The 15,524-nt window shown below is 36.7% G+C and overlaps 1 protein-coding gene across 6 annotated transcripts in view; it reads left to right on the top strand.

Annotated features, from left to right (window-relative positions):
* Positions 1 to 318: 318 nt before the first annotated feature.
* Positions 319 to 15,524, top strand: part of LOC137395128 (microtubule-associated serine/threonine-protein kinase 3-like) — a 44,747-nt gene continuing 29,541 nt past the window's right edge. For all 6 annotated transcript variants that reach the window (XM_068081933.1, XM_068081936.1, XM_068081935.1 and 3 more), the window contains exons 1-9: positions 319 to 417; positions 3,817 to 3,907; positions 4,863 to 5,210; positions 6,162 to 6,296; positions 7,309 to 7,494; positions 9,457 to 9,682; positions 11,674 to 11,762; positions 12,380 to 12,408; positions 13,958 to 14,034. In XM_068081933.1, coding sequence (XP_067938034.1) covers positions 4,953 to 5,210; positions 6,162 to 6,296; positions 7,309 to 7,494; positions 9,457 to 9,682; positions 11,674 to 11,762; positions 12,380 to 12,408; positions 13,958 to 14,034 — 1,000 coding nt within the window. In that variant the 5' untranslated portion in view covers positions 319 to 417; positions 3,817 to 3,907; positions 4,863 to 4,952. The remainder of the gene's footprint in view (positions 418 to 3,816; positions 3,908 to 4,862; positions 5,211 to 6,161; positions 6,297 to 7,308; positions 7,495 to 9,456; positions 9,683 to 11,673; positions 11,763 to 12,379; positions 12,409 to 13,957; positions 14,035 to 15,524) is intronic.

The raw sequence follows: 15,524 nt of genomic DNA, 5'->3' as shown, positions 1-15,524 counted from the left end.
TTCTTTTCAATTTTTTATCTTCAATTTCAATCATCTCTTTTCCAATGAGATGATCAAAATTGTTGCTAGCCCTGCCCCCGCCCTGCCTTTTTGAGTTGATCACGCGTCTAGATCCAATAGGCGTGAAAGCAGTTTTGCGTTTACCAAAGAGCAAAGGCTCGAAAACGTCACACGCTTCTGAAGTACAATGTAAACAAAGGCTGATATCGGATATGGATTTGTTCCCTCGTGGCTCAAACAAAAAAAAGCATTTTCATTTGTCTCTACGTTATACGTCTATGGTTTGCCCACAATTCGCTTCATGCGCTTCCGCTAAACCGAATGGGTGATTTTTTCCGTTACTATACTGGCTATACTCTGTTAGCTGAAATGTGTTAGATCAACTGAGAACGTAGGATGCTTGCAAGCATATAATTGGTAGGTGTACTAACGATTGATTTAAAAGTTGATGTTAGATTTGCTCTGGCGTCAAAAGATGTTTTGTGCGCCTGATAATTTACGCACTACTGTTTGTTGCTGCCAGTCTTATGTTGCAATTACACTAAGTAACTTTGTTGTTGGTAATTCTCACTACCTCATCTTATCACATTAGATGAATTTGACGAGCGATTTAGAGTTGAAAAAATATGACATCCTGCTATGCTGGTCTGGTAATCTGATTAATATAACTGAATATGAAAACTGAAGCACTGTACCAGCTGAATCTCCATAGAGTTAGTGGTTGTTTCTTTACAGTAGAAAATTTATAAACTTTGCCTAGGGATAGGAGACATATTTTCTATGCCAAGAATTTGCACCTCAGCTTGCACAAGATTTGTCAAACAATATTTTCAAAGTGCAATTAGTAAAACATTCAGCGGCAGGTGCAAGTCATGCAAATGGTCAAGTAATTAAAGAGAAGGGAGATGGATATTCATGCAGCTGGTCATTTCGATCTTTTGATCATCATTTATGAAGGTAATCATAGCAGCTCATGCCAGAATATGTGTATGCGATCATCACTGTTACTCGCTTAAATACAGTTTATTAAGTTTAAAGACACCTGCCAACCCAAGAGTGGGGCAATACGTGAGATTTGGTTTTGGGGCAATTGACGTATCAATGATAGTATATATAAAATTGTGGAAATTGGGGCAAAATCTCACACATTTCCCACGCATTTTCATTTTTTCTTTGGGGTGATTGCGTGAGTCTCACGCCCAATGCGTGAGTCTCACGCCCAACGCGTGAGAGTTGGCAGGTATGTTTAAAGATGATAGTCAACCAGATGTTATATCTTGACAGATATAATGTGAAATATATAGATTGCTTTGTTTTTTTTAGCAGACACTCACATGACTTATCAGTTCTTACTAGTGCTGGGCACGAGTACTTCTTGGTCAACGGGTTTAGACCCGCCCCCTTCTGTTCGGGTTTTTCGAGTATCGGTTAGCTAGTAGTGCTAGGCTCGGGTATTTCTTTGCCTACGGGTTTTTCGGGTATCGGGTTTGTTGATATGGATTTTATGCTTAAATTTTCTAAACAGATATATTTTCAAATTTACAAAGCAATTATATTTCTTTTCAGTTTATTTATCATTTTTCACAGTTTTTATCGACTGACATTCGTACTCGCAGCGTTAACAGGCGGATTGTTAAACAGTCAAGATAGTCTGGGGCCACAGGGAATTTTCGTGTCAACAGGTGGCAGAAGATAGGGTCTATGGTAGCTTAATACTTGAGCATGTTCAATGGACCTCTCTGATTTTTTTGTAGATGGTGCTCCAAATCTCATAAAAAAAATTTTACCTTATCGGCTTTTTCCGTTAGTAATGCTTGTTGGCTTAGTAAAACTTGGTTATAATGAATTATGTAATCCATAATAGCTAGCTGTGGTAATCAATTTAAACAGAGTTATTAAATTTTCACTGCTACTACCGCGAAGCTGATCGCAGTTTCTAACAAGGCGATAGCGGAAACAGACTAAGGACCTATGTGTTATCGGTGAAAGCAAACACACGCCGTATTAAAAAAAGGCATAGATTTGTTTACGAAGCCGATTTGGCTAATTGCGCAAATAAAATTTGATTGAAATATTTCTACTCACCTTTTAATGACAAGTAATCACTGCTTGACTACAATATCTCCGGTAGGTTTGGTAAATAAGGTATGAGATGCTTTATTCTATCTATTAAATTAAAGACTCGTTATACCCTATTGTCGTGCCTCCTTAGCAAAAATGACACAGAAATGCCCTGTGGGCCCAGACTAAGAGCGCAGGATGCAATAGACCGAGTTTTTGTTCACACTACCCGACGAATCCGCGTACCAAAACCCGAACTCTAAAGTCAAAACCCGAACCCGATACTCGAGAGAAGATAAACCCGCGAGTTCAACGAGTATTACTACTCGTGCCCAGCACTAGTTCTTACCCAACATGCAGGACAGGTTGATCACCGTCATGGTACATTTGATCATTTTATATAACTCCAGATATTACTTGCACCACTTGCATATAAAACTGAGCAGTGAAAAAACTCCCAAGTCTATATATACAAATATATTCACAATTTTACATTGTTACATTTATTTACGCACAGTGTCGCACTTTTGCACTTGACAAAATCTGCTAGCCTCTACACAAAATCGAGTCTGCTATGCTTTAATTCGCTATGAATAGGACCATTATAATAATCAAAATATCTTTAAAAATACTATGTGCTACTGTTCATAGGTTTTTTCTTTGTGCATGCGAAAAATTATGTTGCAGTTTCTTAAATATCGCTTTAGTTGGTACCGAAAAAGGGTTATTGTGAATAATTGACTATTGTAAAATCTGCGAATGTTATTCCAATAGCTTTGGTCGTTCTTTCTTCGTGCACAAGTTTGATACAATTAACTGAAAAATTAAATAACGATAGATTTTGCTCTAAAGTTTGTGATATAAGCTGTTCCTGTATATTCCTTAGATAGGATCTATCAAACCTCTGTATACATTAGCTGCAGATAACACTTTCTGTTAAACTTCGTTCTGGTTGTTTTTATGACAAACATTGTTCTGCTATTATCATATTTGTCTAGCAAATGAGCTCATTGGCTTCTGGGCCACTTATGTTAAAATAAACTTGGCCCTTTTAGCTATTACCATACGTCTGCTAAATAAATCATGACATGATTGATTTTGACCATGACATCCTCTCTTGAAGGTTCCATATGAAGTCACAATTCTAAAGTTTTGTGATTATAGTAACATCAGACTGGGTGAAGCTAGCTTTGGGATGGAAGTGCCCAGTTGCTACACTGGCTTACATTCATTTCTCGAAATTGAGTCAACTTGAGTAGGACATGTAATAATCAGTAACGTTTATGTAACAGTTAATTTTAGATTTAGGTTTCGCCTAGCTAAACTTGCTCGTTAGCCTCTCAGGTTTCTGGTTGCTTCAAGTTTTGTGTTTAGTTTGAATTTTTTACGCATATTGATGCACCTTCCCATATTTTTAGCTAGTAGTTGAACAAAGATGCTCAGTCAGTTTGCGTATTGTGGAGTAGATATTTACATGTATGACATGCTGTCCAATGAAAGCTTGAGCTACTGAAGAAAATGTCATTATTAAAACTATTACATACTGAGCTGTTACATTTACTACTGTTTAGTTGTGATTAGGGCTTGTGTGTTTAAATTTTAGGTTTCTATTATATATATTTACTGGCAATTTATATTTTGTTTAGTCCTTTTCAAGCGTGCAACAAAACATTGGAATTTCGAAGAAACAGTTTATCCTATGTCCGACGAGTCCTACAGAAGGTGTTGTTTGTATTACACTTCTATTCCTTGTAGCTGCCTGTGTTCTCTCCATAGTCGCTCAAGATGAGGATGATGCCCTAAAACTGGATTATCATATCATAAGATGCAAGTCCTTCATCATGAGGTTAGTTTAATTGTTCACTAGTGCACATCTCCCTAGGTCACCTCTTCTTTGCTGTTTTAGCACACTGCAGTATTCTAACTTAACCCTTTCCCATGAGTTGGTACAGTTATATCTTTTCCAATAGTATTAAGTAGCTTTTACTGAGTTAAGTTCAACTTGATCAATGCTGGCTAGATGAGGTCTTGCTTCTAAATGCACTATAATCCAATAAGACCGAGTCATTATTAATAACTGCGTTGATATTAAGACACTCAACGAGGAGCAGATGACTGTGTAAGACCACCTTTTAAGCGAAGGATACTCTTTTGTGTGGAATCGCAGTTACCGGACTATGTTTGTTTTTGTGTGTATGCTAGGGATCAGTTTTACTTTTGTAACTGATTGCACAATTTCTTTCTGCAGGTCTTTGTCCATTTTGTGAAAAGCATCTCCCGTAACCGGAATTAAATTGTGGTGGAAAGATGGCGAGGTGTTGCAGACTTTTAATTTGTTGTGAAAAGATGGTGAAGCGCCGCAGCCTGTTAATTTTTTGTAGAAAGATGGCAAAGCTTTGCAGCCTTGGTTGCGCAAACATGTCGCCAGACTGAACGCGTATTTATTGTTTCAAAACCGGCCTATTTTTTAATAGCCTTGATTTGTATTCTGATGTGACATGTGTTTAGCTTAGAATAATTCTGCCTGGGCAGGTCATGAGTATCACTGTAGTTGTTACATTTGCTGCAAACACATGCATTCGCTTGACAGGTCATTGGCAAGTCATGACATGACACATCCACCATTTCACCCGGTGATTAATAGGTGATTTCGGAGGCTGTGTGTCAGTTGCCAGTAAGATTGTTGATTACATGGATATGTAAGAGGCATTGTCAAGGCTCTGTCTTTATGTTAATGCTGAACAAAAGCGTACCATCTTTGTATGACAGAATTCATATGCAGTGAATTCTTTACGTTGCAGCTCATAGCAGCTTGGCTAAACCTCGAAGAGGCTGTTGAGTAGCCTCTTTCTCACCAACTAGTTGGCGCAGTCTGCCTTTTCTCTGGGGGCATGTCGGATGCAAAAGCGAATGCTGCGCTATCCGAGTCCTCGACGGTTGAACCATCGTTGCCATGTATAGTCGATGGGACAGTGGCGGTGAGAATGGAACGATACGCGAGCACTGTTGAGTCGACGCTTGACCAACGTGATCTTGATTCAGGAGTCGATGAGGAAGTTGTAAGGCAGAGCTCAAGTCGCCATTCTCTGCGACAGCCAGTCTGCGAGGAGGCGATACTTCCTGTTAGTAAAGACCTAGCAGTGCCGCAGGTAATAGATTGCTTTAGCCATCGTAAGCCAAACTCTGAAATTGTCATTATTAATTTATGGTTACTACGTACTTATAGAGCTCTACCATCAGAATATATAATATTTATTTATTTGCATCGGGAGGTTGGCATGGTCCTGGGATTCACATTAACGAATCTATTGCAACCAAACTATTCATGCATTTGCTGTTTTGTGGGAATTTGGTAAAATCTACTTCGGATTGTTTAGATTTGCATTGTTTGCGTTATCATCCTAGCTATATATTTTATCTATAGTTAGTTGCTATGGGTAAAGACACAGGGATAATTACTGCTGGTATAGTCAGTTTGCGTAAGATGGTCTTGGGTTAGGTAGTCGTGCGTAAGTTTATCCAAGTTGCTGTGGTAACGAACTCACAGGAAACAAATAGAATATTGTGAGTATTCAGAAAAATAAACTTGTTTTTGGTTAAATTATGCTGTACCGGCTGAGAAAAATTCGAACCTTCTTTCACCGTTGACCAATGGCAGGTGAGAGGAAGCTCGCGTCTCTGTTTTCTTATTAGAAATCAATATGTTGGACACCCAACAGACTGCATTGTTGACTTTTATAATTCTTTCACTGTGTCTTGTTGTTTTGACCTGTGGGACTCGATAGATAAGGTCCTAGATGAGTGATGCGGAGCTAGATATTTATAAAAGAAAGCCCTAGACAGCTCATACTTATAGACTATAGACTGAGCTTCATACGCTAGACCGGTTGTCATCATGAGCAAACATAGCGCAAGTCGAATGTCCAACTCTCGGCCTATGACATGTAGAACTGTCAATCAAGTGGACCACTAATTGTTAAAGTGGGCTGTAGACTCTGTGTCTCTTTAGGGTAGCCTGTCATTTGATGTGTAAGACTGCAGCTCTATTAGTTCATAAGGACCCCATCATTGTAATGTATTTAGTCATTCATTTCCTTTAGGTAGCTAGAAAGGGGTCCTTGGATCAGTGTGACCAGTCCAGTCAGGGCAGCGGTTCTCCTCTTCACTCTCCAAGGGATAATGCGGCAGATGCAGCTGAGGCTATGTCTCCTTTTTACGCTTTTCTTCATTCTAAGGTTGGTCTAGGTGTCCTTCAACCATTGTCCCACGCATTGATAGCTTTTGAAATATTTCCAACCTTGCTTTGATTTCATTTGTTTGGAATATATAGGTTGTGGTATAGTCAAGATGTATAGTTATTAAACAGTGAGTGTTTATTATTACAAAGGAAAATAGCGTATAGGTATATTGTCATAGACCTGTGCCGTGAGAATAAATGTTGTACTTCATCAACATCTCTAGGCAAACATCAGGTTTACCTAACCTATATTCGGAGACAGAAAACTGGGCCCATTCCAAAAATGTGTAGCCATTATTTTTTACACATGCCCTTTAATTTCAGCTGCATCCAACTGGCCTGGGCAATGTTGCCATATCAAATGCTGTGACTGTTCGTTACAAAATCCTATCGAAGCAATCCCTATTTCTCAGTTGCAAATCGCCTGATTATCTCCCACCTAGTGTAAATGCATTATTTGATTCTAAGGTTATTGCCATCGCTTAGATAGTCACCAACAACTCTGAATGGAGAGTTCTTCAAGAATTGTGGGAAGCTTTTCATGTGGAATTCACCTCTTGTGTCTGCATTGGTTAATTTAGAGCGCTTTCAAACATTTTTGCTCCGATAGAGCCGATAGATAGAGCTGTACATCGAGTTGCATCTATTTAAGCAATCTATCGACCTCTCATTTGCAAGCATTTAAAAAGTGTGATGCTGGTTACCCAGAAATTCATCAAAAGGACAATGCTGTTTGCAGCGCGTGTGAACTCACAAGAGAGGGGTTATCTCTCCAAATGTTGTTAACGAAAATCAACAAGAATCTTGCACTTGTTAGGCAACAGCTGCAGGCACATTGGTATAGTGCAACTCTGTTTATCGGTCATATGACCTATTGTCGCCCAATTCAGCAGCTGAAAATAGCAACTATCTGTTGACTGTTGGTCACTTTCACTCTCAAGTCTGATTGGCTGATTAGCTGACCCACTTTGTAGTCTCATTCTACATGAGATATTCTGGTGGTCTCACAGGGTCTGGGGGACTGCTGTCAATATTTTCCAAAGAAGATGTCATTGGCTGAGTTTGCGCGTCTTACCGAGTTTGAACTAATCCATGTGCACTCTATCCACAGCTCTCACGTGCGAGAGGTAGTCATGCATACAATACAGGGTTTGGAGAAGGTTGATACATCTAGTACACACAATGAAGACGATGAAGTGAGTGTAATAGTATATAAAATGGTATATGCCATTTAATATTACATGTATAGATATTTGTAGTTTGGGAGTTGTTTTCTTTTCTTAATGAGAATACCCTCGGCATTGATTTTTCTCTCTGTTTACCCAAGTATAGGCCAAATGGATTGAATGTGATTCAATTCTCAGTAGGTTGAAAACTGCTACTATATGCATACGAATAGATATTCTGTCTCTAGTAGATAATTTGGCTGTGAATAGTCATTGCTAGCTGGTGACATTTTAATATAGAACAAGGGTTCTATATTAAAATTTTTGACATTGTTAACAAGGGTGAAAATGCAGTCATTCTGAAGCTTTAGAGTACTGGTTTGTCTTCGTGTTCAACATCAGTTGACCATTGTCATCATTAAAAAGTACTAAAGCAACGGGTAAACAGTTGATATAAGGTTCATTATCAGCCTCTACTTGTCGGCCCTGATGCATGCACTACATTTCATCCTTTTTATAAAGGTCATATATAGTTACCTGTATTTATAATACGGTAAATGTTGAATAACTCTGCTATATGATTTATTGTAATTTCTGATTAGCGAATTGTTCTACTACTTCTACTACTACTGTTACTACTGCTAATAATGCTCATGCTCTGCTATAGTCTCAAACTTCACAGTATAAATAAAAACTTTTCTTACTAACATATGTTAATATTCTCAAGTCCGGATAATCTCTGAGAAAGGTTCCTAAAGTTTCGTTCACTAGAACACATCATTCATGAAAAATCGAGCAATGGTATATTCTTATTGATGTAATATGTCTTTTTGCTTCTTGATAAATCGCGTTGTAATCTTAGTTTTTGAATTTACAGTTCAAAGTGTTATCGGGGAGTATATAAGATGGGAAATAGACTTGCTGCAAACCGGTGTTGGCTTTTCAATTGCAGCCCTTCAGGTTTGCAATCGCAACTGTTGCCTTGATATAGTGGTCTCCAACCGCGAGCCATTGTTGTCCTTGATTAACTTCATTGATTGAGCTGCAGTTCATCTTTTGTGAGATTGTATTTTCAACTTACCCTTTTCTTTATGATGAGACACTGTATGTCAGGCAGTCATTGAAGTTCACACAGAGTGATAAGACTACGTTGACTGGAGCTGCTCCACTGCTTTGTTGCAGCTCGTTAACTAAATACTAAAATGTATTTCCTTGATCAACCACTAGAGCATGCATCTACTTAGTAATTAGTAATTCAGGAGGGCTCTGATTATTCTGTTTTAATCCGTAACACAAAGCCAAAATTCAATATGTCACCCATAACTTTTTGGTAGGAACACATAGTGTATGGATAGATTGGATATAGATGAGGTACAGACTAGATATAGACACTCGATATAGATTGAAAATAGACTGGAAATAGGCTAGCCATAGATTTCGTAGTACAGATAGCCTAATAGTTATGTGACAGGTCATATCATTTTCAATACAAATGAGGCATTTCATATAGTGCACAATAGGCTCCCAACGTGAAACTTGTCCATGTGGCTTAGACTTTTGTGAAGCCAAGTCATTCCCAGCATGCTATGACATTTTTAAACGTCAACAAATAATACTGTTTAAAATCCAATCCATCAACGTTGAAGACCAATTTTTCAGCTTGTTGTGTTGACCTTATTGACCAACACCACCTTCGATAAAAGGCTGTATCTCAGGTTAAATTGCTTCGATTTCAATTCTGAAACAGTTTTCAAAAGATGAGAAATTTCCCTATTACATATGGCTAAAAACGATTTTATGATTCGACCTCATATGTATTAAAAATGATATGACCTGTCACGTTTACTTAAAATAAACAAATGAGTTAGCAAAGTTATTGGATCTGTCATTCATAAGTACTTCCTGTTATGTAATCAGCTGTCAGTACTAGTTACGCTTATGCATAGTAGAAAATAAATACTGCTTACTAATGACATTTATTGTCTTTTTTAGGTTGCAGCGCTCCACAGAGTGTCAATGAGTAGTCATGTCTCCACTCCTCCTCGCTCTCCCTCTCCTCGTAAGTTCTATGAGATCTGCGAAATACCATCACTCGCATCCCGTCGACTACTCCATCGTACGTTCAGCGAGGATATGAAAGGACGGAGACGGAGAGACAGCATGCCTCATAGTCACTCATCACAGGCCCTCAACACAATCACTCCTCCCTCTTCTCAGAGTAAGTGTTCTAGCTTGTCATGATAATATAGGCTTTCGCCATGGAGTTCTTGGTGCGTCAGTAATGGGCGAGTGTCCAGCGAGCTAGTTTGAACGCTCCATGCCAACCGTATTCTAATAGAGTCAATCTCCCATTCTATATACCGATTGTGTTTCTCTTTATCAGTCTTGTATGTATTATACATTTAAAGTTGCTCTATGTCTCTGATATACATTTAAAGTTGCTCTATGTCTCTGTTATACATTTAAAGTTGCTCTATGTCTCTGATATACATTTAAAGTTGCTCTATGTCTCTGTTATACATTTAAAGTTGCTCTATGTCTCTGTTATACATTTAAAGTTGCTCTATGTCTCTGTTATACATTTAAAGTTGCTCTATGTCTCTGTTATACATTTAAAGTCGCTCTATGTCTCCGTTATACTTTTAAAGTTCTATGTCTCTGTTATACATTTAAAGTTCCTCTATGTCTCTGTTATACTTTAAAAGTTCTATGTCTCTGTTATACATTTAAAGTTGATCTATGTCTCTGATATACATTTAAAGTTGCTCTATGTCTCTGTTATACATTTAAAGTTGCTCTATGTCTCTGTTATACATTTAAAGTTGCTCTATGTCTCTGTTATACATTTAAAGTTGCTCTATGTCTCTGTTATACATTTAAAGTTGCTCTATGTCTCTGTTATACATTTAAAGTCGCTCTATGTCTCTGTTATACATTTAAAGTTGCTCTATGTCTCTGTTATACATTTAAAGTCGCTCTATGTTTCCGTTATACTTTTAAAGTTCTATGTCTCTGTTATACATTCAAAGTTCCTCTATGTCTCTGTTATACTTTAAAAGTTCTATGTCTCTGTTATACATTTAAAGTTGCTCTATGTCTCTGATATACATTTAAAGTTGCTCTATGTCTCTGTTATACATTTAAAGTTGCTCTATGTCTCTGTTATACATTTAAAGTTGCTCTATGTCTCTGTTATACATTTAAAGTTGCTCTATGTCTCTGTTATACTTTAAAAGTTCTATGTCTCTGTTATACATTTAAAGTTGCTCTATGTCTCTGATATACATTTAAAGTTGCTCTATGTCTCTGTTATACATTTAAAGTTGCTCTATGTCTCTGTTATACATTTACAGTTGCTCTATGTCTCAGTTATACATTTAAAGTTGCTCTATGTCTCTGATATACATTTAAAGTTCCTCTATGTCTCTGTTATACATTTAAAGTCGCTCTATGTCTCTGATATACATTTAAAGTTGCTCTATGTCTCTGATATACATTTAAAGTTGCTCTATGTCTCTGTTATACATTTAAAGTTGCTCTATGTCTCTGATATACATTTAAAGTTGCTCTATGTCTCTGTTATACATTTAAAGTTGCTCTATGTCTCTGTTATACATTTAAAGTTGCTCTATGTCTCTGTTATACATTTAAAGTTGCTCTATGTCTCTGTTATACATTTAAAGTCGCTCTATGTCTCCGTTATACTTTTAAAGTTCTATGTCTCTGTTATACATTTAAAGTTCCTCTATGTCTCTGTTATACTTTAAAAGTTCTATGTCTCTGTTATACATTTAAAGTTGCTCTATGTCTCTGATATACATTTAAAGTTGCTCTATGTCTCTGTTATACATTTAAAGTTGCTCTATGTCTCTGTTATACATTTAAAGTTGCTCTATGTCTCTGTTATACATTTAAAGTTGCTCTATGTCTCTGTTATACATTTAAAGTTGCTCTATGTCTCTGATATACATTTAAAGTTGCTCTATGTCTCTGTTATACATTTAAAGTTGCTCTATGTCTCTGTTATACATTTACAGTTGCTCTATGTCTCTGTTATACATTTAAAGTTGCTCTATGTCTCTGTTATACATTTAAAGTTGCTCTATGTCTCTGTTATACATTTAAAGTTGCTCTATGTCTCTGATATACATTTAAAGTTCCTCTATGTCTCTGATAATCTTACTCAACTTTTGTCATTCTGTTTATTAGGCTTCAGCTATAACTCTGAGACATCCAACCTTCTCAGGATGCGTAATTTGCAACTCGGACACTCGGCTCCCAACCTTTCTTCTAGCATGGTAAGTAGAACTAGCCCCTCAGTTTCTATGCAATCTCAACCCTTTCAGACTCATAACGTATTTCATAAATTGTTTTTATTAGTTTGCTCATTTCTTTTGAACTTCTCGCTTTTGAAGGCAAAAAACCAGTCACTTCTGTCTAACTCTGTGTGTTTGTTGTTTTTGTATTTCTGCTTACCTGTAGTACATGTAAATTTAGCTCCAAAATTGTGAAAGTCGTTCTCTACGTTTGAAACTGACTGTTTTGACTGTAAAAGTTATGTAAAAAAATTGCAAACGTATTCTGAATAAATGTTAGATAAGTATGGGTGTCTAGTGTGTTATTTAATTTATTGAGCTGTTCTATCAGTAGACATACCATGATAATTATAGGACAATACAAGACATACATAATAGTGATTTAAAGTGAGTGTTTAACTAAGTTGGGTGTATGATGTTGTGAATAACTTGAGACATAGTCTACTGAGTAAGTTAGTTCAGTTGTAAGAGGAGATGTTCAGCTATACATCCATTGCTCTTGATATTTAAAGGTTTGGAGAAATAACCGTTTCAACTGTTACAGTCATGAGTACAATGAACTTCGTATCCATCTCTAATTCTAGTCATTGTTATTGTAGCGAGATCTGTCAGCGATTAAAAGGAGCAGGTGAGTTATCGAGTTCAGTTGGATGCAGGTAGAGATAGGCAACATGCAGAGTGTTTTTTACTTCAGATACAACTTGAAACATTTGTTACTGAGCCATTTGCTGAGATATCTTAAAGGTTGACTTGCAACAAAATTCACATTACAGTTATTTGGTATCAGAAGATTCACCATGTCTTACTTTGTTGTGTTGTAGGTGCCAAATACGTGGAAATGTGATTACAAGCTCTTAAAAGCTCAAAACGAAAATCCGCCGTAGATCGGAATCTCTTTATTTATCTGACGTATTGATTACAGTTTGGTTATCGTCTTGTCACGTGATGTTCTCACGTGAATTGAAAGGCCAATAAAAAGCTCAATATAAAACTTATTGTAGCACTAGTTTATGACAAACACTTCGGGTTTACCAAAGACCCGTATCAAATATAGATCCTCGCTACTTTACAGTTTTGTTTCGGCTTGGACTAATCGTCAAGTCATAATCTGATCATGTGACCCAATACTTCGACAATAATTTTTGCATCACTTTTCGATTATCACAAGTAACCAACAGGCTTGTCATGATTATCAGACAATGATATGTACTCCTTCGAGCTAAGGGTTGAAAGTTTAACGATTTTTTACGGTAAGTTATAAGATGTTAGTGCTTAAAGTGACAGCATTACAATGACGATAAAACAGACGCGTAAGAACAATAGACATGGTTTTATTGAATGCGTGAAGTATATTTGTGAAAATATTTCGACGAATAAGATTGCATGAAAGTGTAAACAGAAGCCATCCTGTAACAACTACGTCCCATTTGAGCCGTTTTGGAAAGTGAATCCAAACTACGGCGGTCTCGTGTGGCTGCGATTAGCTGTTCGTTTTTTAGCTTTTAAGAGTTTGTAATCACATTCCCACATATTGTGCACCAACACAACAAAGTAAGACATGGTGAATCTTATGATACCAAATAACTGTAATGTGAATTTTGTTGCAAGTCAACCTTTAACTATATTTATTTATTGTATTATTGTTATCAGGAATTAATAGTCTCTTTATCTATATTAAATGTAAACATATTACAACATTTATATTTATTTCTTGTCACTCTCAGTTACCTCATGTTCTTTATAAGTTCATTAGTCATTCGAGCAACATCATTGCAGCAACTTCCATAAATAATTACATGGCTATGCATTTGTTAGTGTAGTGCATGCATTCTTCAATGTAGTGGTCTGCTGAATTGCTGGAAGATATCGTTGTTGCGTTGATTAACTATTGCATACTCAGTGATCGCCTGACACTTTCCTATTAGGTGTATCATGTCCAGCTTCTCTTCTGATACTAGCATAACTTGAATTTGTAATCATCAAAAACTGAAAAAATGTTTTCTCCTTTCATATTAAAAGATGAAATTAAATTGCTGATAAAAATATATATTGATTTAGGTATTTTAATAGCTTGTTTTAAATTGTATGAGAGCTTTACAGCATTATTACAAATATGGTATGATATAGTAATATAATAGTTGTCTCCTCGTGTCTTTACACCTCTCTATTCGTCGCAGTGGTCGCTCCGCAGGTAGCACTCCTAAGAAGCTCTCCGCAGCGCACCCTCAGTGTCTATCACCACAGGCCTCACTGTGTAAGTGCCACTCCCACTTATAGCATTTTGTACTAACGTATTTATTATTTTGTCACCTTTGCTGACACCTTTCAAACTTCATACGAGAATAATCTTTTTATACTTCATTTGTGTAAAGACCAAATTTTTATTTACCTCTACCTTTTGTAAAATGGTTGATTCACATGCATCCAGATATGCATTTTTACTACTGCCTACACAGCTATGCTGCTGCCTGTGCGCTATTTCATATAAGCAAATATTGTGAAAATGTGAAAGGAAATTGCTGTTTGAATTTTTTCTAATGCTATTTTAATAAAATCTAAACAAGTTTATTAAAGACAAAGCAAACAATTAAATGGTAATAAACTTTGCTAACTTTTGAAATATGGAGATAATGATAGACTGATTATTGCTCATAATTGGAGCTGCACAGCGATTATAAAAATTAATCGCGATTAATAACTGGTCTGAACCAGTTAATCTTCGGTTAATCTAGCAGAAACTTGCATATTCATGTTAGACAGTGACACATGATAGACAGCAACACGTTATAGACAGTGACACCTGATAGACAGCCACACGTTATAGACAGTGAAACATGATAGACAGCAACACGTTATAGACAGTGAGTCATGATAGACAGCAACACGTTATAGACAGTGACACATAATAGACAGCGACACGTTATAGACAGTGACACATGATAGACAGCAACACGTTATAGACAGTGAGACATGATAGACAGCGACACGTTATAGACAGTGACACATGATAGACAGCAACACGTTATAGACAGTGAGACATGATAGACAGTAACATGTTATAGACAGTGACACATGATAGACAGCAACACGTTATAGACAGTGACACCTGATAGACAGCCACACGTTATAGACAGTGACACATGATAGACAGCAACACGTTATAGACAGTGAGTCATGATAGACAGCAACACGTTATAGACAGTGAGACATGATAGACAGCAACACGTTATAGACAGTGAGACATGATAGACAGCAACACGTTATAGACAGAGACACATGATAGACAGCAACACGTTATAGACAGTGAGACATGATAGACAGCAACACGTTATAGACAGTGACACATGCAAGTGCACTGAATGGTTAAATTATTCCATGAAACAAATATCTTTGATTACAATTAAATTGTCTGTCCTGCAGCGATTTTAGTGCCACAAGCTGCTCTTTTGAAACATCCTTGTTATTCCTTTTTTTTTCTCAAATAGTAAGCTAATACAGGCAAGTCGTTGTAGTATTACTATCGTGTCGCGCCTTTGGTTGGGCAGAATAAAATAGTCAGTAGGTAGAAATTGGTGTTGTCAATTTATATGCAAAATGTCACCAAAGTTCATATCATTTTTGGATAATTACTGCCAATAATTTTTTAATTGGACAAAGTCATTTCCTGTCATCCTTTTAAATAATAGCGCCTTAACTGTAACATTTTAGAGGCAACAATATTATGGAATTATATAAATTTCCTAA

This window comes from Watersipora subatra, chromosome 4, assembly GCF_963576615.1.
Source record: "Watersipora subatra chromosome 4, tzWatSuba1.1, whole genome shotgun sequence".
NCBI classification, from domain to species: domain Eukaryota; kingdom Metazoa; phylum Bryozoa; class Gymnolaemata; order Cheilostomatida; family Watersiporidae; genus Watersipora; species Watersipora subatra.
This window is presented reverse-complemented; position numbering and strand designations above follow the sequence as displayed.